At 38.9% G+C, this 27,542-nt stretch overlaps 1 protein-coding gene across 1 annotated transcript in view; it reads right to left on the bottom strand.

Moving 5' to 3' along the window:
- LOC114468005 (adenylate cyclase 9) overlaps positions 1 to 26,466 on the bottom strand; it is a 52,801-nt gene extending 26,335 nt beyond the window's left edge. The window contains exon 1 of the mRNA XM_028454605.1: positions 23,369 to 26,466. Within this exon, the coding sequence (XP_028310406.1) occupies positions 23,369 to 25,166 (1,798 nt within the window). The 5' untranslated portion in view covers positions 25,167 to 26,466. The remainder of the gene's footprint in view (positions 1 to 23,368) is intronic.
- Between the last annotated feature and the right edge of the window lie 1,076 nt (positions 26,467 to 27,542).

The following is a 27,542-nucleotide window of genomic DNA, read 5'->3' as shown; positions in this document are numbered from 1 at the left end:
CTGAATTCTACACTGACAAGCAACGCCTAAAACTACATAATGTTGTGTTTCAGTTCAGAAATGCAAACATTCAGCAAGTACATTTGAGTCGCCTTTTTTCAAATGATGCAAAAATATATATGTACAGACCCTTTCCAAAAAAAATTTGAATGTCATGAAGAAGTTGTTTGATTTCCATAATTCCATTCAGAAAATTAAACTTTCATAGATTATAGACCTTGCATGGACCTTTCATTCGGAAATCAAGGTCCAAGGGTTTGGAGGAAGACGGGTGAGGAACAGAACCCAAGCTGCTTGAGGTCCAGTGAGAAATATCCACAGTCAGTCATGATTTGGGGTGCAATGTTCTGTTCTGTTCCTCACCCGTTTTCCTCCAAACCCTTGGACCTTGATTCCTGATTGAAAGGCACACTTTACTTTCATCAGAAAAGAGGATCTTGGACCACTGGCCAACAGTCCAGTAATTCTTCTCCTCTTTTTTTTCTGCAAAAGCTAAAAGTAAATGGTGATTTCTTCACAGTATTCTAATTTTCTTAATTCCTGTTTTTGTGGGTTTTATGAGCTGAAAACCCAAATTATGTAAAAATGAATACTTAAAATTGTTTAAATTGTGGGCCCTGAATCTATAATCTAAGAAAGTTGAACCTTTTGAATGGAATTATTGAAATTAAACAACTTTTCCATGATATTCAAATTTTTGGGAAAGGGTCTGTAAATGTATATATATATATATATATATATATAGTATATACACATGTACTTTCTTTTATATACAACATTTAATAAAGAACACAAACATATTTCTACAGCTTCACATAACTCTCTAAAATATATTGTGACATTTTCTTTTTGAAAATAAATAGTGCGTTACTCATTTTTATTTCTTTATCAACATTATTACACAATTTAACCAAAAGCAAGACTTGTAATCTTGCTTTTGGTAAAATAAACATAAATTGATCTCTTAGGCTGTATTTGTTGGTCTGTAGAGAGAAGTATCTTTGAACGCGTTCTGAAAGCGCATTTATTTTAGCATTGAACATCATCTGTGTTATTTTATAATACCTTTAAAGCTAATCTTGTATGACGTACTCGTTGGCACTGTATGACATGATGTAAGCGACATGTTTTTTTTTGTTTGTATGTATTGCCTTTACGGTTTCAAATTAAATGTCAAATAAAGGGATCTTGATTTTTTTTTCTCCCTTTCTGTAGATTGTAAAAAATATCAAATTCAATGTACTACTAATTAATTACCTGTCACATTAGTTGCCTGTGATACGCTTTCTCATAATTACGAATTGATTTCATTCAGTGCTGAGAAGTCTGCGGGGCTATTGACCCACAGTCACAAGCGGCTCCTCTACATTGATCAAAGCGCTCCCACTTTTAAGGCTACAGCTCGGTGATCAAAGCAAACTGCTGACGGAGACAAATACTTCTGTCATGCACCCTGCATTTGTTATATCTGTTATCAAACCACAACTACGCTAACTCATCATTTTTGGGTGATAGCATCTTTGCAAGGGGCTTGATTAAAAAATGTGCATGAGGTCCAGCTGACACTGCACCACACCAAGGATATTTCATTTTATATAGATGAGGGATAACTCAAAAAAATAATAAATAAATGATATGCATTAGCAGAGCTTCAACAAATATACAGCTAGAGCACTGCTTCTCAAATGGGGGTACGTGTATCCCTAGGGAAGGGGTCTGCAACCTGCGGCTCTGGAGCCTCATGTGGCTCTTTGACACTTTTGCGATGGCTCCCTATAGCTTCAAAAAAAAAAATTAAATAAATGTTATTTTTTATGATGAATGACATCAATGACTTCAACTAAAATTATGACAAAACAATTTGTTAACCTAAAAATAAATCACATTGTGCAATAACTCTGCCACCTCCCTACATCACCTCCTGCAACCTCTACAGAACATCAACTTTTCTTGCACCTGCGGCTAAGCTTAAGTTTTAAATCCCTGGTGAAGATAACTAAACTAACAAAAACACAATTCTGGAAGAAAATAGAGGTTTTATTTGTGTGAGGAAACATTTATTTAACTGTCAGCATGCCGGCTTAATATGCATGCTTGATATGTTGCAATAAATTAGGAATTAGCATATGTTGACCGACATGATCATGTGTTATCAAATTCAAGCTTATTTTTGTAGCCCATCAAATCCAATAACTCGTAAAATTATTCGATGTTATTTTAACTGTATAGAAGTTTATAAACTGCATTGTCTTCATTGAGAAAGGTATTTTTCGGCTCTGGAATGACTTTAATCAGGTGAGATGAGGCAAAATGGCTCCTATGAGAGTAATGGGTGTAGACCCCTGCGCTAGGGGTATGTAATGGCACTACAGGGGGAACTTGACAGAGAGAGGGGGAAATTAACAAATGAAATAATTAAAAATATGTGGTTTTATAATGTTTATTTTTAGTTAAAAATGATAATCATACTAAATATTGCCTGCAACTCACTAAAAAAAACAACATAAACACACAAAAATAAGAGAAAAATACACTGAATAATAAAATTAACAGACAAACAATAATAAAACACACAAAATGACACCAAAAAGAGAAAAACACTATTACCAGGAACACACAATGACAACAAATGAGATAAAAAATACACAAGATCACTACAAAATACACATAAATAAGAGGGAAACATGCAACACACACACACACACACACACGCACACACAAAAATACTATTTCTTTCCACTTATTTTCAAAATTCATTCATTCCATCATTATGCTCTAAAGTTGTTTTTTCCCAGAATTCTCAGCAAAATGTTATAGTTGGACAAAGGGGGTACTTGGATTCAAAAGTAAGAGAAAGAGTAGATGAGCCAAAAAGCTTTGAGAACCACTGAGCTAGAGAACACACAGAGAATACCGATAACAGATGTAGGATGAGAAAGCAAAATAACAGGTGTTTAAGATAAATAAATAAATATAGGACAAAAGTAATACCCTTAAAAGCTGCAGGTCGACAGTGGCATTGAGGGGCAATAAAGCTTTTCTGAGACTATAAAGTATGTTGATAAAAAAATAACAGCTGGAGGGCTGTAGCAAAGTTATTCTGACTAGAAGCTCATCATGAGAGAAAAGAAGCACGTTTTAAGTGCTTTTAATTCAAGGTTATTTCATTATTCCATTCAAGAAGCCTTATTTTGACAGCAACTAATGTCTGAGCAGGTACTCAGGTACCTTACAGATAAGAAAGCAAATAGAAGCAGATGTGTGCTGCTTTCAGAGTGTTAAATAATGTAGAGTATTCAATAGAAATTATAATCATCTTTTTTTGTAAGATAACTGCCACTTTTATGTGTAGAAGTATGTGGGGTTGCACAATACTCAGCATACGTATGTAAAGAGAGAAAAACTGTAATCATATAGGCAATATATGATGATTTACAAGTTGTGTGGCTGCTTTTCGTAACTAAAGTTTCTCCTTATAACAAACAATTCAAAGCCTGTGAAAAAAGATGTACAATTTTTTTGTCTTAAACGTATTTTATACTTTTTAAACAAGAGCACTAAGAGAGCGCAAACCTTTGGAAGCGCCAAACATCCTCTTTGCCAGATTTTTTTATCTTAATTTTTACTTTATTTGTCCCAGAGGGGCATTTATCCCATTCCTGAGGAGCAGTGGGCAGCCACAGTGTAGTGCCTGGGGAGCAGTTAGAGTTAAGGGACTTGCTCAACATTCCACAGTGATGGCCCAGGTGAGATTTGAACCGGTGACCCTCCGATTACATGCTTGCTTCCTTAACCACGAGGCTACCATTGTAGATACTGTATTGGCAGTCATCCAGATTCATTATTGTGAATCATGGTAACACGATCATTCACACTTTAAAGGTTTGGAAGATATTTATATTCCCAATAATAATAATAATACTGATACAATAGGTCCAAATGTATTGGCACCCTCATTTAGTGAAGGAAATTGTGATGAAGGGCACGATCCGGATTCAATTCAGATGAAACTCGGAGTAATTGAGGAGTCAACCCGACACAACTGAGTAAAATTTCATAAAGATCAATTGCAAAAAGAGATATTAAGTTTTGAAATTTCACCAATGACGATAAAGGATTTCCGATTTTTGAAACTAATTCAGAATCAGTATATTGATCAGGATACCCTCCAAAATGTAATGGAATCTCCCATGGCATAAAGCCTATCTTTGGTTAAAAATTAGTCAAAATCTCAATACTTTTGATGTAATCCACCTACCAACAAATAAACATTGGTAAGTAATGTTATGGTCATTTTTATATTCATCATCATATCCTCAAATGTATGTTCATGTGTACAATTTGTCATGTTTTAATACATGAAGACTCCATTACTCTTTACACTTTTGAACAGCTGAATCATGATTAAACAGTACAGAGCGTACTCAGTGCACAGAGCCAAGGCCAGAGTCTCTGCTCGCATGCAGCACACACTATCAAGGAGATAAGAGTGGCGCACATCTTCATCATCCTCCAACATTTCCACTATGGGCATCTGACTCCCTCCCTTTTGTCTCTCACTGTTGGGACCTTTTCTTATCTGTATAAAACCTTAAGCTGAAACTGTTAGAGGGCGCGGCACTTCCTTCGGACGTCCGCCTGGACGGACGCTAATTTTGTTCCATCTTGTACCTTTTTTCTTAGTTTAGAATAAACTATTTTTTATATAAAATCATCAATGCTTCTCCTGGACTCCATCATTCAACCAGAGCAATGAATCATGTCTCCAAATGAGGTCAACCGTAAATTCAGCCGTAACAGTAAGAAAGAATGTAACATTGGAAATTAGAAATAGGACATTCCTTTACGTTTGACTATTTCATTAGAGTTGTAATGGATATGTAACGATAGTTGGCATGGCGGCACAGCTTCAAAGTGACTTTCAACAAACTATCCACATTATGCTTCTCCAGGTTGCCACCACAGCTTTCTCACCAGTCTGAATAAATCTATCTGCACATTCTGCCTGATGCATTAAGTGCATGTGTTACACTGAGGTTCTGCTTTAGTGCATACACTGGTCGAGGCCTGTGCCCACTTCTCTGGATGTTTCATAGCGATGCTGTACTTCTGAGTCTCACAGCGGCTTTCTCTGTTGTGTTTCTATTTGCCCCTTGCTTTTTTGACTGAAAAAGGATTAAACAAAACTTTGTGGTACATACTGTAATTTTTGTTAAGTCATCTTTTTAATGAAAATGTCTTATTTGATTTATCCAGCCTTTTATGTAGTCATGAAAAACAACAAAAATGGGTCGTGAAAACTAAAAAGTCATCACAAGGATATCAAGGACAACAAATGGTCTACTAATCATACAAAATAAATGAGTAAACAAAACCGCTCTGATATACTCCAACATTCACACCACAGCCCCTGCTAATAATAGTAAAAATATATAACGCTTAGAAGTGTACATGCAAGTATTTATGAGAGGAAACACTGTTTTAAAGCATGCTATACTCTCTGTGAGCAATCAATCTGTGCAGCAGGCATTTGCTACCCATCACTGCTCATTCATAATTTACACAGCCATTTATTACCCATTCAGTCCCACTGTGCACACTAACGAGTCACTCCAGCCCACAAACAAGGGTTGTGTTCGAAATGTCATACTAACGTACTACTAATACTTAGTCTGACATCAAAATTAGTACGTAGTGCGTTCCAATTAGATAGTATGGAAAGATTGAGTATGCGAGAAATACCCAGATGCATTTCATACGGTGGGCACACTAGTCATACTTAACCATGCCATGATGCATTGTGAGTGGAACGTAAAATCTTCTTCAGACCGGCTTCAAGCTAAAAGTCAAATATCCCATTTAAAAAAAAAAAAAAAGCATCTCTTGTTTTTTTCAATTAGTTCTTATCGCTTTTGTAAATCGGGCTGTTGTTTTGAAGTTACCTGAAAGTTTTGTCAGCAACACAATGGCGGGTCTCCGAAAATCTCCGAAATGTCGGCATTAAATGTGCTTCCACGAGTTTTATGGAAGTATACTACAGTGGGAACAGTCATCATCCTAATCCTCCTAACCATATTTATATATAATTCAATTCAACTTTATTTATATACCACAAATTACAACAAAGTCATCTCAGTGCGCTTAACAAAATATAAAGTCCATAGTAAGAAAGAAAGAACCCAACAAGATCCACATGAACAAGCATTTAGCAACCGTGGGAAGAAAAAACTCCCGTTTTTGAACAGGAAGAAATCTCCAGCAGAAGCAGATTCAGAGGTGGCAGCCATCTGCTTCACCTGATTGGGGTTAGTGGACAGAAGGAGGAACAGAACAGGATAGAGAGATAGAACATCAGAGTGTCCCAGACTAGTTGAGCCGCGAACCATAGATCAGGAACTGCCAGATCCAGCTTCAAGACACCTGAAACAGAAAATAGAGAGAAGGGCGGGGAGAAGGCACAGACTGCAAAAAAACAGGAAACACTATTAGCAGGTCTGCCTGCAGGGTTTTGGGCTTTGTTTCCAGTGGTTAGGTTAATGTCAAACATCTTGCGGCGTCTGCCATGGTCTGAAATGCTACCACGACAGACGAGACTTCATCTTGTACTGGGCGCAGATAATGGTCTGTGATTGCGACCATTACAAACGCGACCATGTCCGCTTTAGGTTATTGCTATTATACGATTTACGCTTTAGAAAAAATAGGTAGGTTTTGAGTTTAGTTTTAAAGGTGGATAGTGTAGCAGCCTCCTGTACTAAGACTGGGAGCTGGCTCCAAAGGCGAGGAGCCTGGTAGCTGAATGCTCTGCCTCCTGTTCTACTTCTAGACACTTCAGCAACTTCCAAAAGACCAGCAAACTGAGAGCCGAGTGTTCTGCAAGGATGATAGAGCACTAACAGGTCTCTAAGATATACAGGAGCTTGATCATGTAGAGCTTTGGAGGCTAACAGGTGGATTTTAAACTCCATTCTAAATTTTACAGGTAGCCAATGAAGGGAAGCCAATACTGGAGAAATATGCTCTCTCTTGTTTGTACCTGTTAATAATCTGGCTGCAGCATTCTAAATTAACTGGAGATAGTATGTACTCATTGAGTTTGTAGTGCATAGTATAGAGTAATGGTGGGCGATATATCAAATATACTTGATATATTGTGGCTTGTTCCAAGCGAGATGTATCAAATGACTATATCGCGGCCGTCAAGTACAAATTGTCACATAAAGGCTTTGCTGTTGGCTGGGATTCTTTCACTTTCCTGGTGCTACTCACACACCAAGCTGCTTCCTCCCCCCCATCCAGAAAACTTTCCTGCACGCATGTGTACTTGTGTATAAGGAGAGATGGGAAGAGAGAGGGGACAAATGGGAAGTTTGGAAGTTACGTGACGTTAAAGGAAGATGGACACAGACGACTTGGTTCCAAAGAAAAACAGAGCAGGTAGGGCCCAGTGGCGAAGGAGGCTCGTGGGCTTCCTTGAGCCATGGACTAGGTTACCTTGCTGTGCCATCTTTACTCTATGGTGGGGACGCCCCCCCTCACCCCCAGTGCGACTGTGAACCAGATCTTATTCACAGAGTGTCCTCTGTGAATAAGATCGCTTTTATGTTAGATTAGATTGGATACCGACACAAAAACCTTGTTTAAAAGTATGAAATAACCACAAAGTGAGGAAAAAAAGAAACCATGAATTGGGGGTGGGGGTGGGGGGGTGTTGATGCATCAAAAATCGTGATAGTCGTTGAATCATCAACCTTTTATGGACCAAAGGGTTGACTGTAACATTCGTACAGTGATTGAGAGGAGAAATGAAAATATTGAGATATACATTGTGATTTAGCCTAAATACATCAAGATACTGGTTTTAAGCCATATCGTGCAGGCATAGTACAGAGCTTGCCCTTTTGAACACAGCCAGGGTGCGGCTGCATGTGGAGCTGTTTAGTACGCGTGCGGGAAAGGTGCCGAAGTTGGTATTTGTAATAGAGTTGTGTGCAGCAAGAGTCCTGGAAGGCAGGAAAGTACTGCATGTCACTTTGAGAGTGAGCGCCATCTGTCAATGTCAGGAGAGGCTGGTGTGCATCTGTTAGGAGCGAGCGCTTGCATTTTCTGTACCCTTGATGACAAAAGGAAAAATGCTTAGGACGCATCAGTGACTCATAACAGCAATTCATCATCTGAGTGTCTGAGTGACCACAAGGAGAGTGACCCAACAGCACACAACTCATACTGCACCCTGCCTCCGGATAGATGATGTTAAACTCTGTAGAAGCAGTTTTTCCCTTTTTCCCTTTCCTGTTATTTTCTCCAACAAATTAAAGTTGTTCCCTGTTTGCTGGAGTAAATGCCATGTTTACAATAGGATGAAGGAGCCAGTTTTGACAGTACTTTTGTATTCCTGAAGAATTATGTGAAATCACATGCAGCGATTAAAGTGTAAACATGAAAATTCAGTGTCACCTTGTGTTTGATCCAATGGGACACACTTCACAGCCTGTCAATCAGCTGCACAAACCTACTGCATGGAATCATCCAGGTGAGACGTTCACTGTTAAGTCCAGCTAGCCAAAAGTAGAGCTTTTCTTTGCTCTAATTAAAAGAAGCTAAAATGAAAACAGTAGTGGTTGTATTGTTACCTATTAAACTGTTATAATGACATTTATATTTCCCCAATTTCCCCTGCTATAATACATTACACTACAAACACTCAAAAGCAGCTGCACATACAACTTAATATCAATACAATGTTGCCCATAAACTATTTGATTTATCTGCTTCAGATAGTTTCACTATCTAATTCAGTTTATTATGAAGCAATATGCAAACCATCATTTGAATCCACTTTAGATGATACAGAAGGTGGATAAGAAAACGTTGTTACTCATTTTTGTAAGAAAAATCTTTGTAATAATTTCTATAAACTTTTAGCCTCAAACACATAAAATCCCTTTAAATGTGAGCATCGCCATTTTGGAGATTTCAACCAATCAGCATTCCCATATCGTGTTTGAATTACACTTTGAATTTCCGCTCCAAAAGAAAGTCTACGATGAAATACTATTAAAATCTGACATTTCAATGTTTAGTTATGTGGCATCCAGTTACTTGGATGTTATGACGTTATTCCTTAAAGGACCAGGAACATTATGGTGGACAGATTTTTACTTTGCGCTGACTAGACTTTAAAAATGCCGGAGTGCAGTATTCGGATGCCACTATCTTACTACAGATTCACACATGCCTTTCTGCGGAACAAGGTGGACACCACAAAACGGGTAAGTCTGCGCTATTACGGTAACCATCAGATGCCTTTTACCTCATTAAACCAGATAGAGTTATGCGAATGGAGCACTTCTTTGAGTAATCACTGTGTGACCTTCACAAGCATGCCTTTAAAAAGCTTTTTGTTGCATTTGCAGCTTCCAAATCGCCTCTCATTAATTCCTACTATATCATCAGTCTAAATATGGATTAGACAGTTATCTGTTGCAGGTAAACAAACGGTGCTCTGTAAGAGGACAGTGTTTCAAAAGTAAAAAAAATATAGTTAGCAACTGCATATATTTGTGATTCCAAGGAGAAGAGGGCTACCAGAGATTGACGTAATGGCACTATCACCCTGTGCTGATAAGGGCTCTGCTCACGAGAACTTACGTGGAGTCCTACTGTTTTGAATAACACAAACTCCTAGCAGAGTTCTGCAGTGAAATCATTGTTGGAAATGGTGTTGATAGACGGGATGATCCGCGGTCACATCTGACAACCAGCAGCTGTTGGTGACCTGACAAACAGGCAGGTTCTCTGTATCACTGAATAAAATTACAAGTTTTACATTACTCATGTTACATTTAACAGTTCTCTCTCCTGGGTTGATGCAACTGGTTGTGTTACTTTGAATCAAACAGACACGGTTGTGCAGCTGATATCAGCTTCTTCCGTCAACCAGACCCCAGGTAATCTATGTCAGGATAGATAGAGGTAACGCACCTTAACACTGAACTGATAAGACAGCCTGCAGCCTCCAGGGTGACTCAGGAGACTTGAAGGACCTTAGAGAGCAAAAAAAAATCATGGTGGTTTACAGCTAAACCTCTAGGTTGGCTAGAAAAAAAAACGCTTCCCACGCCGAAAATTTACAGGTATTTTCTTTTTCAACACTATTACTTTTCATTTTTTGGCTTAAGGTTCACACAGTCAATACAAATGAGCCACTGCTGTCGTGATTAGAGCACAAAGGAACAGTCTTGCTGCAAACTTACCCTCTGTGAGTGAAGGTTTAGAAATGTTGCTGAGTAACAGTGTGAGACTGTAAAAACCATCAATGACCACAGCTATAAAATTCTGTTAATGACCCCATAAGAGAGCTCTAAAACCTTGTCAAAGTGCCTCTGTGTTTACAAAGCATTACAAAGACTTCAGAGGCTGTGCAGGCTTGCTCAGTGTGATAAGGGCAAAGATGATAAATGGTATGATTGCTTTGCTGCAGGCCACAGTACCACGCTGTGCCAAACTATAATAGGCTATATGGAGTTAAACTGTAAAGAAAGTGCGATGTGTTAGGCTTACTCTTGAAGCAAGGTGGTAATCTTCATTCATCCAGTATTCGGTCACAACAAACACCTCTGGAGGCTGGCTATGTAGATGCCCTACTGTTCCCTTTTAAAGGGATTTACAAAAACTCACTACAATATAAAGAATGTGATGTAATAGTAATGCAAACATGGTCTTGTAAGTATCTTATGTACTGTCACCACTTAAGATCATCCATTCTAACATGTCCTAGTAGTAAGCCACACAGTAAACACAGTCCACTTCACTGTCAAACCCCCGCATTTTCAAGAGTCTGGTTGAGATTCTGTGTGCGCACCAGATTGAGCTCAAGAGTCTGAGGGAATCATGCTAAGAAGACAGTTGTGTATACATTTGTGGGGGAAAAGACTGTTTAACTTGTTAGCAAGTAAGTTAGTATGTAGAAACATTTTAAACATAAACAAAAGTCCTTTTTCTGAAATCTCTTGCAACACTATGGGGCGGATTCACTAAAGGTTTAAGGGTATTAAAACGTGTGCAAATGCCACTCCATGCGCTAATAAGCCGTACAAATCCAGGGGAATCAGGAGTGCACGGCTGCTGAACGTCGCAATGCGTCCTCAATCCATTTATGCAGTGGGCGCAAGGCAATTCATCAAATCTGGAACTGTTTACCGTGATTGTTTTAGCACAGGAAAATAGTACGACTGACAAGCAGGTGCAAACACACACGCAGAGATATTTACACAAAACACAGCGGAGATGGAAAGAAAGAGTGTGGTGACACAGCGCTACTCAGGAGGTCAAATTAAATTAGGGGGAAAAAAATATCATTAGGTTTTGAAGTTGTTGGTGTATAAGCAGAAAACAAGGTAATTTAATTCAAAGCAGGTTCAGTGAAGTAAATTATGCATAAATGTAACTGAACTAGCTTTTTCTAACTTAGAAAGCTTCTTCCGTAGTTTTCTGACAGATGAGCACTAAACAAAAGTAATAACTATTTCAATCACAGTTTGTTGGCTAACGAACAAATCTGCATGTGATTAAAATGAAAGATTCTTGAGATATCAACGTGACGTATGATCTGACCTTTCTGCTGGACATGAAGAACGTGAAACACATGCTGCGGGGTGCTTGTGCTTCCCATGGAAAGCCAGTTGTTCCTCACATAGTTTACATCTAACTTATTTTCCTGCTTTATCTTCACTGAAATGTTTCCACACTTTAGAAACTTTAGGTCAAAGCTTTCAGGCTTCTTCAACAGTTTGGTCTGCCATTCTTCCTCGCTTGCAATTTCCAATTTCCAGCATTGAAACTGTCAAGTAGGAGTGGTCATGCCCCCCGCAGTTCATGTAAGAACCTGCATCAGGAAGTGCCTGCGCGTCAGTTTTTATCCTGTGTTATTGTTTACAAGATTAAACGACGCGTTGACGCTATAAAATCTGCGTCAACAAATTTTTGTAGTCAACGTTGTCGATTATGTCGACTAATCGTTGAAGCCTTGTGGTTTACCACCCTTTATTTCAAATCTTAGTGAATCCGCTCCTATGTAGGCCTCAAGTTAGAATAACAAAACACATACCAGAAGCAGAATAGTTCTAGCACCCTAGTGACCCTGTGCAGGATAAGCAAGACAGCTAGAATGAATGGAAACTGATCTTAATAATTTTTATAGAAGCGTCTAAAGAAAAAGTAAAACTATGCTACACTTTACCAGATATCACTTCACTAGTCATATTTCTGCTTTTTTTTAAAAACATAGTCAGTGTCAAGGGATCTCCCACCTACTGTATCACCTTAAAACCCACAGTAGTGTACAAGGTAGCTGTGATCTACACCCACACAAAGGCTCTTTTTTCATTGCTGCAATCTGCAAAACAGCTCTTTTATTTAAAGCTGCAAGAGATACATTTTTTTGTAATCAGATAAAGACATTGTGTAGGCCTCGTAGATCAATACATCCAAGAACATTTGCTACCCAAATAAAGTAAAAGATTCAAATTGACTCTCAAAAGTTTGTTTTGACTTGAACTTTAAACACTCTTATTGATATTGTTGGAAAAGTTTTGCACATTGCATGTGTGGGATGTGGAGTCCTGTAAAAGTATACATAGAAGTATTTACACTTAATTCTTACTATGATTTCCTGTGTTTCTTTACCAGACAACGAGGACAGTGATTCACTCGACACTATTTTTGTTCTAGTTTGTTCTCGGTATTCCTCGTGATATCACCTCACTCCACAAGACATTAAATTTCGGACGGATTTGTGTCTTTCGATGTAAGTCCTAAAATAAACATGATACGCCATTGTTTTACTAAAATTTTCAGTTGGTGAAAACACCAGACATGTGTGTAAGTCATTTTGGCAGAGTTTTTGGGGCAATGAAGTAACAACACTTCTATGAATTCTTGTTCTTCAATTTATCGATTTATGGCTTTAAGCGGCTCCCTCACTCCAGTGACGCCAGCTGTCGTCTCAAGCTAAACGCTGTCCTTGACGTCTTTCGACGCTCCAGTGCACATTGCGGCGCTCTCACTCTGATAACTGCCCCGCTCCAAGCTCCGCACCGCACAAGGCCCGGAGCTTTCCAGACGCTAGCAAACAGCTGTTGTCTCGAGCCAAACGCTGTTCTTGATGTCCATCGACGCTCCGGTACACGTTGGCCCGCATTCCTGCTAGCACCTGTTAGCTGCCAGTGGTAGCTTTGGACTAATCCACCTGTTCTCCCTGCCTGCTCAGCCTGTGGCCCCCACCATCTTAACGCGATTCGTCCAGCTGACTTGGGAAGCCTTCAGCCTCAGCTGCAGCTTCGCCAGCACAGCCCGCTTAAGCGCACCCAGGCTAAAACAAAGAGGAGAAGGGAAAGGCCTGACCACCCTCCTCTCCTCCGGTGAAGCAGTTATTCCCCGCCCCCCAGCTACACCTGTTCAGCTTTCATATGTGCACTCGGGAGCCCTCCATGCTCATCTCCCCGCTGCTACGGCACGGTACAGTGGCGGCTGGAAGCAACAGACATTTTCTAGGGAGGTTCGGCTGTGGCCCCCTCCCCCCCTTGTATCCACAAGCATGCACATACACACATGTTTTATCAGGAATAATAAAGTGTGTCCCACTGTTGCGCCTAGGCCAAAGGTCGAGGGCGCAATGAATGAAAGCTAATTTTGCCACAAAAAGCAGCACGGTGACGGCACCTGCTGATCGCGGATGGAGCCTCTCATGGTGAGCGGACCAAGGCGTTTCACCCACTCTCTACATCAGAAAAGCCGAGAGTTGGGCCACGCCAGCAGCTCCACCCTCGGTCAGTGCTCTTCCCCAAGATGTAGACATAATCTAGTAGCCGTCATGCGGTAAAAAACGGCTACTTCTTCTACTGTACCTTTATACTGTGGTTGGTGTGTGTCTGCCCCCTGCAGTTTGGGAGTGGAAACCGCACGGCGTATAAATGCTACATGCAATGTTTCATGCGGATTCCGTGCGTCTCATTTCCGCACAGCACAATGATGTGTCAAGCATAAAACAGCCTTTAACAAGCTGCTGCTTGCAGCTGTCCCTCGTCTGCTGGCATGATACACTCACAGATTCAGGGGGAATCTGCCCGTGTTCTACAGGAGATCGTCTCTATGTTGCACAGAGGAGCAATCTCACCAGACAACAATTCTTGCTTGAACAGGTGAGAAGATGTGCTTGTTTTGAATGGAGGGTGTCTGTTCACCTCCTCCTTTTATAGGAGGTGGGGGTGTCCCTGGCGGACGGACATGTTTCATCAGCCAATCAGGATTGGCAGATTGAAAAAAAAAATGCTTCTGAGGGCTGCAGATAGGAGTGTGCATCCCATAGTGAGACATCTCACTTATATTACTCATAGAACCGGGGTTTTGTAAATATCCTAAAGTTCCTGCCTGGCAACCTCAGTAAACCTGTCCATCATCATTGCAAACAGGAAGCGGCAGGAAGCCAATCCATGTCGTCTCCAGCCCTAACCTGAACCCAGCCATCACTCCAACAGTACATCTCAACTCAGTCTCAATGCCCTCACACACGCACTGCACTATTTCAACAAAACCTACAGTATACCTGACTGACTCATAAATCACTATAGTTCCTCTCTTGAGAGTAATTATTTTTGCTTTATCAAGGTCCACAAAGACACAATGATTTATTTTGACCTTCTCCAATAACATTCCCAAGGAAAGGATTTCATCTATAGTTCTTGTTCTTGGCATGAAGCCATTCTATTCATCTCCTCCACTAACAGAGCTTCCAAAAGCCTATCCCATAGCTTCGCGGTACGGCTGTTCAACTTTATAACTGTAAAGTTATGGCAACCCTGGCAACAATTTAAAGACATTATCCAAAATAATTATACCTAACTGTTGAATAATTAATACATATAGCATGCACATTACTTCTGTTGCTCACTAAAGTAATTTCAAGCGGCAGCTCAAAGTTAACCTAAATATGTCATGCATCACCTGGACCAAAACCAGGTTTGTGAACCACAGTTCAATGATATGATCATTATCACCCTAACCTTCATTTATCAATCTTGTCAAAGCATGACCTCAAGCCCAATCTTATTTACTGCGGTCAAGGTCAAAAGCAGCAGCCAATATTAGTAACTGCCTGATGCTGAGATTCTATCAAATAGTCTTTGCTCACTGACAGCAAATCCCTACGGAACAGCTTCCTAAAGGTAGGACAGGAACGTGTGTACGCAAAGTAGGGCTACTGAGACTTCCCCACTAATTTATCCTAGACTCGCTTCTGGGAAAAAACTAATAAAAGGCACAACCTTCAACTCAAGGACTGTGTATCTAATTTTGGCTTGTGATCAGTTTGATTGTAGATTAAACAAGTTTTTACGCAAACTAAAAAACTGACATTTGTTGTTCTACTATTTTTACATTTTCAGCATAAAAAAGGCACGAGACATGAATGGTGTACTTGTATATATGTGCTGTATATATCCATCCTTTATGTTTATTATTATTGTTATTATTATAGTGTTTCTGGTTTGGTTGTTTTTTGTTCATTGCACCATCTACCAAGTTAAATTCCTTGTATGGTTTTTAGACTGTACTTGGCGAATATAACTGATTCTGGTATACAATGAACATTAGTGAACATTTTATTCATCTTCTGAGTCACAGCTTTGTTTACTTCAGGAAGAGATCATTTTGCAAACAAGTAAAAAAACCTCTTAAGTACATAACGAAAGCTTGTGAACAGCAGTATGCAATTCATGCCACTTAAAGGCAACACTAACATGGTATAACCAAAACACTGACATAAAATCTATTTTGGGTTGCTGAGGTGAGCTCACAAATGCATTATTAAACATAGAAGGTAGGAGCAGAAAATAATCTATTTTGGGTTGTATTGATTTTATTTTACTTGATGAAAAAAGAATGGACACAAACAAAAGAAGTAGCATTTAAAAGACATTATTTATATCCTGTCCAAATCAACCTGTGGTGAAGAGAATACATCAGCTATAAAGCAGCTAAATAGCAGAATAAGCTGAACTTTCACAGTCAGTTCTTGTTTGAAAATTGATGTTTCTATTTTTTGTCATTTTTTTGTTATGCTGCTGTAAGGAAATTAAAACCCTTTTGGGATTTATAAAGTATCAATCAATCTATCAACTCAGTTTTAGGCCAATTCCCTTGAAACATGGCATCATAAGTAAAAATATTGTCTACTCATCACCAGTTTAAACAGTTCGAAGAATGAGATTACTAACTAACATTCATTTGCCTAATAAAGCAATAGATTATTTAAGGGGAGGTGTAATGTTTGGGATCTGTAATGATTCTGTCAATAGAGAGGGTTACACTGACAATCAACCTCTGACATCCTTCTGTACTTAGCAGACAGGAAATGCACTGACACACTCTCCGGGGAAACAGAGCCAAATAAAGCTCCTGTTTCCAGTGAGGAAATGTACATCAACAAGGTCTCACAAAACCATTCAGATTAAAAATGACTGAATCAGAATAGGTGAATCAGAATAGGTTCTCTAGATGAGTAATATTTAGGCTATTTTGATCCTTTTTTCACAGTAATAAAATACATTTCATAATATGCATCAGATAAATTAGTATGTTAAATTCCCATAACATGCATCTAACATTTACACTGGGTTTTTGAAAACAGTAAGCAGCACATTTTACTGGTTTTTATCTCCCCTCAAATCCATCACTTTTGGATAAAGCTTTACTACCTCACTGGTTAATGGCTCTTCTACCTGCAATGTGATCAGGCTATCTGACTTAAATACGTAAGAAGTAAATTGAGTTACACCCCTTTAAATGTTGCTAAAATCACTACGCAGAGCTGAAGGCGGGCACAGGAAGCACCTGTTAAACTCTGCTGACCACAAGTAGTTGCCCTTTATGTGAACTCCTGCTAAAAACAACCGCAAACAGCTCACAACACATTGCTATGTTTACAGTATACCGACATGCACACCCTACATGTTTTCAGGTCTGCAGTGTTTAATCTAATGTGTTTAATCTGTGTTGCCGATTAATTGGGCCGAAATTAGACCCAGGGCAATAATATGTAACTGATGTATTAACTTTTTGATGCGTGGAAATTCTGTGGCTCTGTGCTGTTTTCTGCATTAGAAGTTACCACTTTTGAATTATCCATCTGTGATGGACTGGTGCCCTGTCCAAGGTGTACCCCCGCCTAGCGGCCAAAGAAAACTATTCCATTCCGGAAATACAGTTTGCGTAAGTTTACTTTTTGTTATTTATCAGTGGCTTTACAGTCCTTATCAGAATAAGTTTTATTCACCAAGTACAGTTTGAAAACAATCCAAGGAATTTAACTTGGTGGATGGTGCGAAAAAAAAAAAAAAAACAGTAGCACTATAGTAATAACAATAATAATAATAACAAAGGATAAATGATGGATATATACATACATACAAGGAGTATGTTGACAGTGTTATTAATTAAAGTTCCTAAATTTAATTTATCTTTTGGTCTCATAAGAATTTATGTTTCTATGTGTCAATCAATGTTCTTATTTCATATATTGACTGATATATCGGCTATTACCATTGGTCGATATATTGTTATCGGCAGGTTCGGTCGGATATCGGCTTTGAAAAACCCCCAATATCACTATAGGCATGATCAGCCCTAAAATATCGGTCTGGCTCTATTCTACAGTAACAATTCTAAGTACCCAAATCAAATTTAAGGAAAAGTAGTAAACTTCAATGAGAGACATTGTAAACCTTCAGGCAGAGAGGCAGCATTGCTACTCATCACAGTACTGAGTATCCAAAAACACAGTGTTAAAAAAAATTACCTTATCATAGGGCTGGGCGATTTTGCCTAAAAAAAATCTCTGAATTTTTAAAGAAAAATTTGAGTTTCGATTCAATTTTTTATATTTTTTTTTTAATGCACTTAAAAATGACTGCAGACATCAGATATATTGTCAAAAGTGTCAAAACATTATTGCTGTGATTGTCCTCAAGAGTTAAAAAGCATAAAACAATCGCAAAAAAAAAGGAAATGAGGCTGTCATTCAACGATTTCAAGCTTTAACCCAGGTTTAACCAAAAGTGCAACAGAAACTTCACAGTAGCTTAAATTTTCTGATTAAGAAATCAAATAACTACATATTTTACAACATTACAATTAAAAAAATTAAAAAAAACTCTTCCCTTAGTATCTCAGCATAGTACGAATAAAAAATGTAACATGCCTGTGGCACTAAGGGTGTAACAATACATATGATTTCGGTACAGGGCGTTCGGGTACAGGGTTGTGCACGGGTGAGTTTCTGGAACGCGCAGTATGGAACAGAAGTTGCGTGTGTCTACTTCCACCTGCAGCTACATGTGCAAGCCCGTACGTCATGGCCAACGCTAGCGAGAAACCAGAGCTGGGGGACCCTTTCCTGGCACTAAAGTCTCCTGCTTGGGCTTCCGGGTGAAATACTGCAACGGAGAAAGACCAGTGGATAAAACGAGAGCAGCGTGCCAACATTGTTCAGTTGAGATCGTTTACGTTTCCGGGAACACGACAAACATGCTAACTCACTTGAAACGGCATCACCCGAGTGCGAATATCACTGCGACAAGAAAGAAAACGTCCTTAGTGCAAACGCAGGTGACTGGCCAAAGCTGTAACAACTGTCTTTATAGCTGCGGATAAAAGCTGTGAGGAGCTTTTTTTTTTTTTTTTAATAATATTTTATGTATTTTTTGTTTGAGAAAATCATTGTTACCAGGCAGCACTTTACAATAGTAAAGTATTTTTTTTTTTTTAAACTTTATTTTCATATTCTGTATAATGTTAAATAAATTGTTGGTTTACTAAAGTTTTGAATGAACAAGCAAATTTATGTTTTGCATTTGTAACTGCCAGCAGATCTGCACTTACTGCAGACAATGTGGACAAGTACATTTTTCAGGCCAAAAATATGAAGGTCTAAACCAAGGGCTACATGCTGGAACTGTGCTGTACTGTGTTTGTTAAAAGCTGTTAACAAGCTGTGAGCTTATTTCTATAATATTTAATGTATTTTTTGTTTGAGAATATTATTACCAGGCAGCACTTTACAAGTATTGTATTTTTTTTAACTTTATTTTCATATTCTGTATAACGTTAAATACATTGTTGGGTTATTAAAGTTTCGAATAAACAACAAGCAAATTTATGTTTTGCATTTTGTTCCATACTGTACCGAAAATGAAGGGAACCGTGACCTCAAAACCGAGGTACGTATTGAACCGTTATATTTGTGCATCGTTACACCGTTATGTGGCACACATATAGCCTAAACAAAGAGGGGGCTGGCTCACATCGGAATGCGAAAAAAACTGAAAAAAAATGGTGGAAAAAAAAATTTGAAATTCAAGTTTGCAAAATAAAACTCGTTTTTATCTACAAATTCGATTAATCGATTGAATTGATTTTTTGGCCAGCCCTACTTTATCAGAATAACTCTAAAGGGTCTTAAAACCCCTTTTTTTTCTCTACTGCGTATGATTGAGAGAGAGATTTTTGGTCATGGTGTTGATGTCGTGTTTGTTGATGATTTTACTGATGATTTTAACTGATTTTACTGATGATTTTAATTGTTCGTATTGATTTTAAACAATTGAATGTTTTATCATGTAAAGCACATTGAGTTGCCTTGTGTATGAAATGCGCTATACAAATAAATTTGCCTTGCTTTGCCTTTGAGATTGGCATCCACCAGATGGTTTTTCGAGAGCGGTTAATTTTACCCAACTGTTGACGTGTTGTTGCAACAGCAATCCTGTAACGATGACCGGTACCATGCTGGATCTACTTAGCTGCAATGTTAGCGAAGTGATTTATGTGGACCAAACTAGACAGTGGAGCAAATTGTACATTGGAAAACAGCTCTCATTTGACAGCCAGCTCTCCCTCTCTGCCACAGAAAATCAATACGGACAAAGGATAAATCTTGATGGTAGAAAATAGAAGGATACAGAGCATAAAGGGTTTAACCTCCTCAGAGTAACCCATTTATTCTGACCAACAAAAAAAGAGCAAGAGTTGTAGTCACTCATTAATGCCAGCGATGAACAGAAAATTCCGGTCAATGAATCACTCTACAAACAAGTACACAGTAAACACTTCTTCTTTTTCTCTCACACCACAGACTTTGAAGGGAATATTAATCCATCTGTGAAGTCTCCTTGGGTATGAGAATGAATTGATAATTCATGCAACTAGATGAATAATGTACATTCGGTCTTTCTTCAATATGCATCACTGTAGACTGAATAAAACAGTCAGCATATTGGGCAGCAGGGGTAAAACTAGTGTTCTATCAAAAGGGCAGATAGGTGCAATCTGCAACACCTCAGTCACAAACTGTCACTACACACACATTGAGTGATAATGGATCAGCAGGCGAAAATGAGGAAAGAAGTTATAAAGCCAATATTTAGTCACACTGAGGCCATTTGCAAAGATGTATCCAACAAAGGCAACAGCCAGGCTGAGTGGAGGCAGGGGAGAGACAGCAGAAAGTTGAAGACGCTCCAGGATAAACTCTAATAAAAGAAACAACAGTGACATCAAGTACGGTAGTAAAGCAGGGTGTAGATGGAGATGGAGAGAACAGGACATACTGAGGACGTCTGGAGGGTAATGTAATTGAGCAAGAGAATAAGGAGAGTGCAGATGAGATTAAAAAAAGAAGAATGGGGGGTAAGGAGATTGTGTTCAACACCAGCCTCTGCCAGCCTGTGACAGCCTGGCATGATACATGATGCTCAAACCCTGTGCCAACCTTTGTACAGTCCACATGGTGCCCTGCCTGGGAGGTAACCTGAAGGTTAAGTTCAAGAACCTAACTCAAATATTCAGCGGTGGAGTCAATATGTTTCCATTCCGAAAAGAGTCAGGCGTCCTCCGCAAAGTGTGCGCAGAGCTTCTCAGCGAGTCTCAGTCAGTGCAGTAACAACAACTACACTAGAGCCCTATAACATCCACGTTAACGGAATCAACCAATGAAAACGGAATCTACTTTTGAACGCGGAAATGGTCAGAATCGGGATGATATGCCGTCACCGTGAGGAAAAGGAAGTTTTTTTTATGAGGAAATGTTTCTGGAGACCCCTTATTAGATCAACCGCCCTCCCCGCTGTCATCCTGGCTGCTTCAAACACCACCTAAACCACCCAAAACACTGTCCAAACTGCCAAAAAACTACGCAAATCATCAACTGACTCCTAAATACAGAGCCGACCAGTGCCCGCTTAACTTTACTGTGTCTGTGAAGCTTCTGTTGTTGTGGACGAGACCATCGATGCCAAGGACTGTAGAGTCTGAAACATCGTAGATTAATGATAACTTCTGATACTTTACAATATTCTGGCCCCTAGTGGTGAAATAACTGATGTATCCTTGCGTCCATTTATTTTGGTTTAATCATTACGGTCTAGAATGATGTCATCGGGATCATTTAAATTAAGTTCATTTAAATAAAGCTGATCAAAACTTAATTAATAAACCTGCTCAGATTCAGTAAACCATTGATCCCTGGGGGAAATTGGGTGACATTAATGCTGCTCTCATACATCTTTATATGACATGAATAATTAAAAATGAGCAGTCAGAATAATCCATGTCAGTAAAACTTATATCTACATTTTAATTGTATCTTCCTCATTATTTTAAATTACATTTTTATTATTGACACGTTTTTGTTTAATTAATTAAATAATAATAATAATATAAAATTTTCTTTTTTATCAGTATTTATTTTGTTTATTCACAGTACAACTTATATCTACCTTTTAATTGTATCTTACTTTATTTTTGACATACAATTTTGTTTAATAATGGGTTTTTTATTTTGTTTCCACACAGGAGTTAAAAACTAATATTTTCTGAAAGAATTTATTATTTCTAAAAAAACGGATTTCTAAAAAATGCATGTGGAAACACACGGAATTTGGGGGGGAAAAAAATGCAAATGCAGTTAAATTTATAAAATATTTTAAAAATCGTAAATCGAATCGCAATCACCATATCTGTCAGAAAAATCGCAATTTTTTGTCAAAATCGTGCGGCACAAGCGGAGACGTTCTGGAACCGTTACGCAGCCAGTGGAAATGCGATGTTCGGACATATTTGCTCTACAGTTGATGAAAAAGTAATTGCAATAAGGATACTTCAGTATTTAAAACTCCCAAAGTTCAGTGATAATCTGTTTGTGCAGCTTTTTCTGTGCTAAACCAATAAATACATTAAATAAATCAAGAAATGCAGATGCTTTCCAGAATGCTCTATGTGTTTATGTCTATTTTAGCATAGACAGAGATGCTTCACTTATCTGTCTATCGTTGTTAGTTGAGCTTGCAGTTGAAGAGCCAACTCTTCATCTATGTAAAAACAACTAAATGATACATAAAAGGCTAGCTTTGACTATACAAGAGCCATGTGGAAAGACCAATAGAATTAGGCCTGAAACAATTCATCTAATAAACTAGGGCTGCAGTAAACGATTATTTTATTACTCAATTATTAATTGACTAACGAAATAATCATGTAAGAGAAATCACACTTTTTGTGCTTCTTATACTTATTCCACAAAAAAAGAAGAATTGAACAAAATAAACTCAAATGACCTTTTAAATGACCTAATAAGTAACAATGATTACATAAACACAACTACAGTACATTTATATCCAAATTGAGGTAAAGCATGACTTTTCCCAAAGTTCAACAACAAAGAATAACATTTATGTATTTTAGTATTTAACTTAAAAATGAAGACAAAACAAAAAACATGTTAGAAAAAATACAATTTATGGTAAATATGAAGTAAAATAACAGAACATTACAGTTTTTACCAGTTAATATTGCTAATCATTTTGGTGTTTATTCATATATTTAACATATAAAACATGTTAATTTTGAAATTAAATTTCTATTACATTATTAGTTGATTAATTGATTTTTAAAAATGGGTAGATTAATCAAATATTAAACTAATTGTAATAAACATAATAGAATAGACTTTTTTTTTTTTTTTTTTACCAAATTATGTTAGAATATGACAATATATCACAATATCTTACCCTATCATGATATTATATCTTGGTTATGTGTCATTTCTGCATTGTATTTTCCACACAGGACATCATCAATTTTTTTGGAATTTGGATTTTTAAATCTTGAAGTTTAAAAAAAAGTACCTTCAGTACCACCTGAGAGCTGTGCCCCCACTTTGGAAATCACTGTCATATTCCCCCAAGTTAAAAACACATATTTACTCACATTTGTATTGAGCATGTTGTTTTATGAGTTACAAAAGAAAGCCGCTTACCTTTGAGCTGTTCAACCACCACACTCTGTCCAATCCGTTCATTGACCTGCCCGTCTTCATGCTGGTAGCGCTCATCCAGGAAGTTGGCGGTTGCTTGCGACAGATGGACTTTCCCTGCAACTCCCAGCTGCTCCATCAGGTTTGCCAGGTTGACATCATTTGACCACACATCAAACTTGAATCGTTTCATGCCCAGAATACCACATAGCACAGTGCCAGTGTGGACGCCCACCCTCATGTTCACCATCTCCCTCTTCTCCTGGCAGAACTGCTCGATGGCCTGAATCATTCCGAGGCCCATTTCCACGCAGCAGTAGGCATGATCATCTCTGGGTTCAGGGCAACCAGCAACACAATAGTAACAGTCTCCGAGAGTGCTGATCTTTTCACATCCCGTGAGCTCACAGAGTCTATCAAAACGCCCAAACAAGTCATTTAAAAGTCCTACAAGCGCATGCGCCGATTTGTTGGCAGACATCTTGGTGAAGCCAACGATATCCGCAAAAAGGATGCTGACTGGTTCCATCCGCTTCATATTGAAAGGCCTGAAAATGATCTGACCTTTAGGAATGGAGGGTTTTTTGCGTTTATTGTTCTTAGGACTGGATATTGCAGCAACAGCACCACTGGTGGAGTACCGCTTACCAGAGTGATCCCCGATCTCTTCATCTCCTTGTTTCATCAGGTCATCAGCCACGATTCTGGGCATAACGGAGTGAATCATCCTCTCTTTTAAGGCTTTCTCCACCTCCAGATCTTTGCCATGCATGACGGCTTGTCCCACCTTGAGGAAGGTGCTGCGTGATCGTACTTCTGACATTATGAACAGATGGATGCCAATAGCGTGTGCACAGAGGTGGAGCAAGGCTTTAGCAGGCCCCAACCATCTTAGTGTATCCCAATCAAATTGAGAGATGAAGATCCAGTTCTGCTCTCCTTGGGTCAAGTGCAACCATCCCAAACATTCAAACAAAACAGAGTAGAAAAGGCCCAGCAGAACAGAAGCATAAAGGCGAACATGGAGAACACTGTAGAGCAACAGTAGCACTTCTATACAGAGAGAGAATGAGCCTACAGGTGAAAGACATGGGGACCAGCCGTTATCGCTCATTAGCGTGTCATTAGAAGGGTTGTTTGTAGGCCCCATTCCACTGAAGTCTTCAACATCAAGGATGAGCTCCGGAGCTTCAGCTTCTGTTAAACCTGATGTCTGAATGTGGGGAGATAGGGTCAGGATAAATGTGACGACAATAAGCAGCAGCGATGCCTGATTGTAGCAGCGACAGTAAAGCTTGGTAAACGTTAAGAGGAAGAGAAGGAGGCAGAAAAGAAGGAAGGAAGCAGTGGGAAGAAGGAAAGCAGCTCGATCACAGCGATAAGGGTTGGCCGCGAAGTACAATCCCCAGAGGAAGCCAGCGACAACCAGGTAAAAAAGCACGTAACGAAAACGCCTCTGGGTTTGAGGGAAACATCGTTCTCTGCAGGCCTCCTCCAGGATTGAAGAGTCAAACTTTGGGTCCCAGAAATGTCCTGCTGATCTCTCAAAAAGCTGAGGCATCCTCTTGTGTCCACGAAAACTTTTAACCACCAGCCTCCTCCCTCCGGACTCACCGGAGCTACAGCTGGAGGAAATGCTGTACTTGCAGTGCTTGGCTCCTCCGATTGAACCAAGCGGCCCTCCCCCATGCTTATGTTTGACACTGCTGCCAATTCTAACTGTGACGCCTCCATCTCCACTGGAGTCACAACTCACTTCAGTGTTGTGAGGCAAGAGTTGTTGATGTTGAGGGGATGTCATGTTGGTTTTTTTTCCTATATTTCAAATCCAAAGGGATGCAAAAGGCACCAGTATCACAAAGACACAGTTAAAGTCAAAGTATGTGGCCACAGTACGGTTACATATGATAGTTGTTAAATCCTCTAAAAACAAAAAAAAATAGATTTAAGAAAGCCCCACGTATTTAGGAAAGCCCCACTTGAGTTGCTGGGCTCTGGCTGCAGAAGAAGCAGCAGACCATTGAAAACCTTTGAGCGGTTCATTATTGCCTCTCTTGACGTCACTCTCTGCATTCCTCTACATTCCCGTCTGTTTTGACGCACTTGAAACTACAAGGTTCAGTGTCTGTCTGCCCCAGAATGCACTGCTACCCCACTTAGTTACACTCATTAGACAGCATCACAGAAAAACTGAGAAAAATGTGCAATCAAAGCCCAGGACTGGAAATAATTGGGACAAATGATTGGAAATAAATAAATAATAGAAAAACTCAATCAAAGGACCTGGCTGTTTTGATGACATCCACCAAGACTTCCTTCACAAATTAGGGGCAGTGTGTGGTTTCAGGTCCATGTTCAGTCAACATTTAGACTTTTTCGGGTGAATTTTTTTTAAATTGGCACATCACAAAAACCACAGTCTGTTGTACAGGCACAACCCACATTATAGCCAGGACAGCAGGACCCATTCTCCGCTGAAGTCCTCACGACTAATGTCGCCACCACTGACCCATCTCCAGACTACCTGGAGAGATTAGTGCAGAAACATCTGCAGAAATCCATTCATTCAGGCTTTGGGTTTCCTGTGCATGGAGGGTGTGAATCAGCCAGGGTCCCTTCTTTCAGCAAAGACTGGATCCACTGTTACCCCAAATGTCGCAGCTTCGCAGTGCGCTGGAGAGAACGTGTATCCTTACACACCTCAGTATCATTCATCCTGGGGACTCAGTGGGTTTCCGTCCTCTCTTGTATCTGAAGTTGAGTTTATACACCACAGCTGTATTTTCCCTCCAGGAACGACATGTCACCAAAGTCCCGAGTGAGCAGGGTTCATTAAAAAGGTCTCCACCTCCGCTTTTCAGTCTTCACCCCACAGTCCCACGGGTGGAGGCTGTGTTCAGTCACACACTTTGAGCTGCAGGATGGAGCCTTTCAGGTGGAGGCTGTGTTTAATTAAGACCCAGGGCTGCAGCTGCTGCTGCTGCTGCTGCTGCTCCGTCCGCCTCCCCCCGCAGAGGGCAAGCTCGTCCGTGGTTACCGTCCGTGTCTGTCCCACACACAGCGGAGTCTGTGCGAGCGGACTGAGCCGCAGCAGCCACCGTCTTCTGTGCACGCACGGTGTGAGCGTGAGCACGGGCGCGTGAGAGAGAGAGAGCGAGAGAGAGAGAGAGAGAGAGAGAGAGAGAGAGAATAAATTAAAGATGGCATCTGCTGTTTCCCACGGAAGCGTTTTGTGTTAATAGAATAAAATAAAAAAATAATAATGTTATTTATTTTATTTTTTTTTAAATTTTTCTAGCTTAGCTACAAGCTTGTTTTTTTTAATAATATATATATATATATATATATATATATATATATATATATATATATATATATATATATTTTTTTTTTTTTTCCTCATCTTATTACTAAAGTGTTTTATTACTATTCTAAAATATGTGATTTTATGGGATTTAAAAAAAGAATAGTCCAAATTAATATTTATTAATATTTATTAAGTTAGGATATTAGAGGTATATATATATATATATATATATATTAGAGGTATATATATATATATACCTCTAATATCCAAAATTAATAAATTAAATAATTTATTATTATAAAATATTTGTTTTATAATAATCCTTACATTAACTTTTGTGCTTTTTAAAATTTATTTTAAAACCTTTTTTACTCTTAAAAAGAATTAATGTTTAGACCAGGAGTTCCCAAACTGGGGGGCGCGCCCCCTGGAGGGACGTGACGTCACGACAGGAGGTGCGGGGTTTGGGTTTTTTTCTTAATTTATTCCTCATCTTATTAATAAAGTGCTTTATTACTATTCTAAAATATGTGATTTTATGAGATTTTAAAAAAGAATAGTCCAAATTAATATTATTTTTTAAAAAGGTCACACTTATTTTTAACATCTCTTCGTATGTTCTTCAATACAATCTGTTTCCAGTTTACAGACCTGTGGTAGAATATCTTTGTAAGTTTTATATTAGATCTGTCAATGCCGAGTGTCAATGTTAAGTTATTTAAAAATTATTTAGTGAAATATTGATTTGAGCATTTTACTTTCTACAATTAAAGCTGAGGAGAATTGCGAGGTTATTGATATTCAGGAGCTAATATTAAAACTGCTTCAGCCCAGTTTATACTGTAGTGTAGTGTAGGTTAAATGATTCAG

The sequence above is a fragment of the Gouania willdenowi genome, chromosome 8 (assembly GCF_900634775.1).
Source record: "Gouania willdenowi chromosome 8, fGouWil2.1, whole genome shotgun sequence".
Taxonomy (NCBI): Eukaryota; Metazoa; Chordata; class Actinopteri; order Blenniiformes; family Gobiesocidae; genus Gouania; species Gouania willdenowi.
The sequence above is the reverse complement of the archived record's forward strand: the minus strand, read 5'-3'. Positions and strand labels throughout refer to the sequence as shown.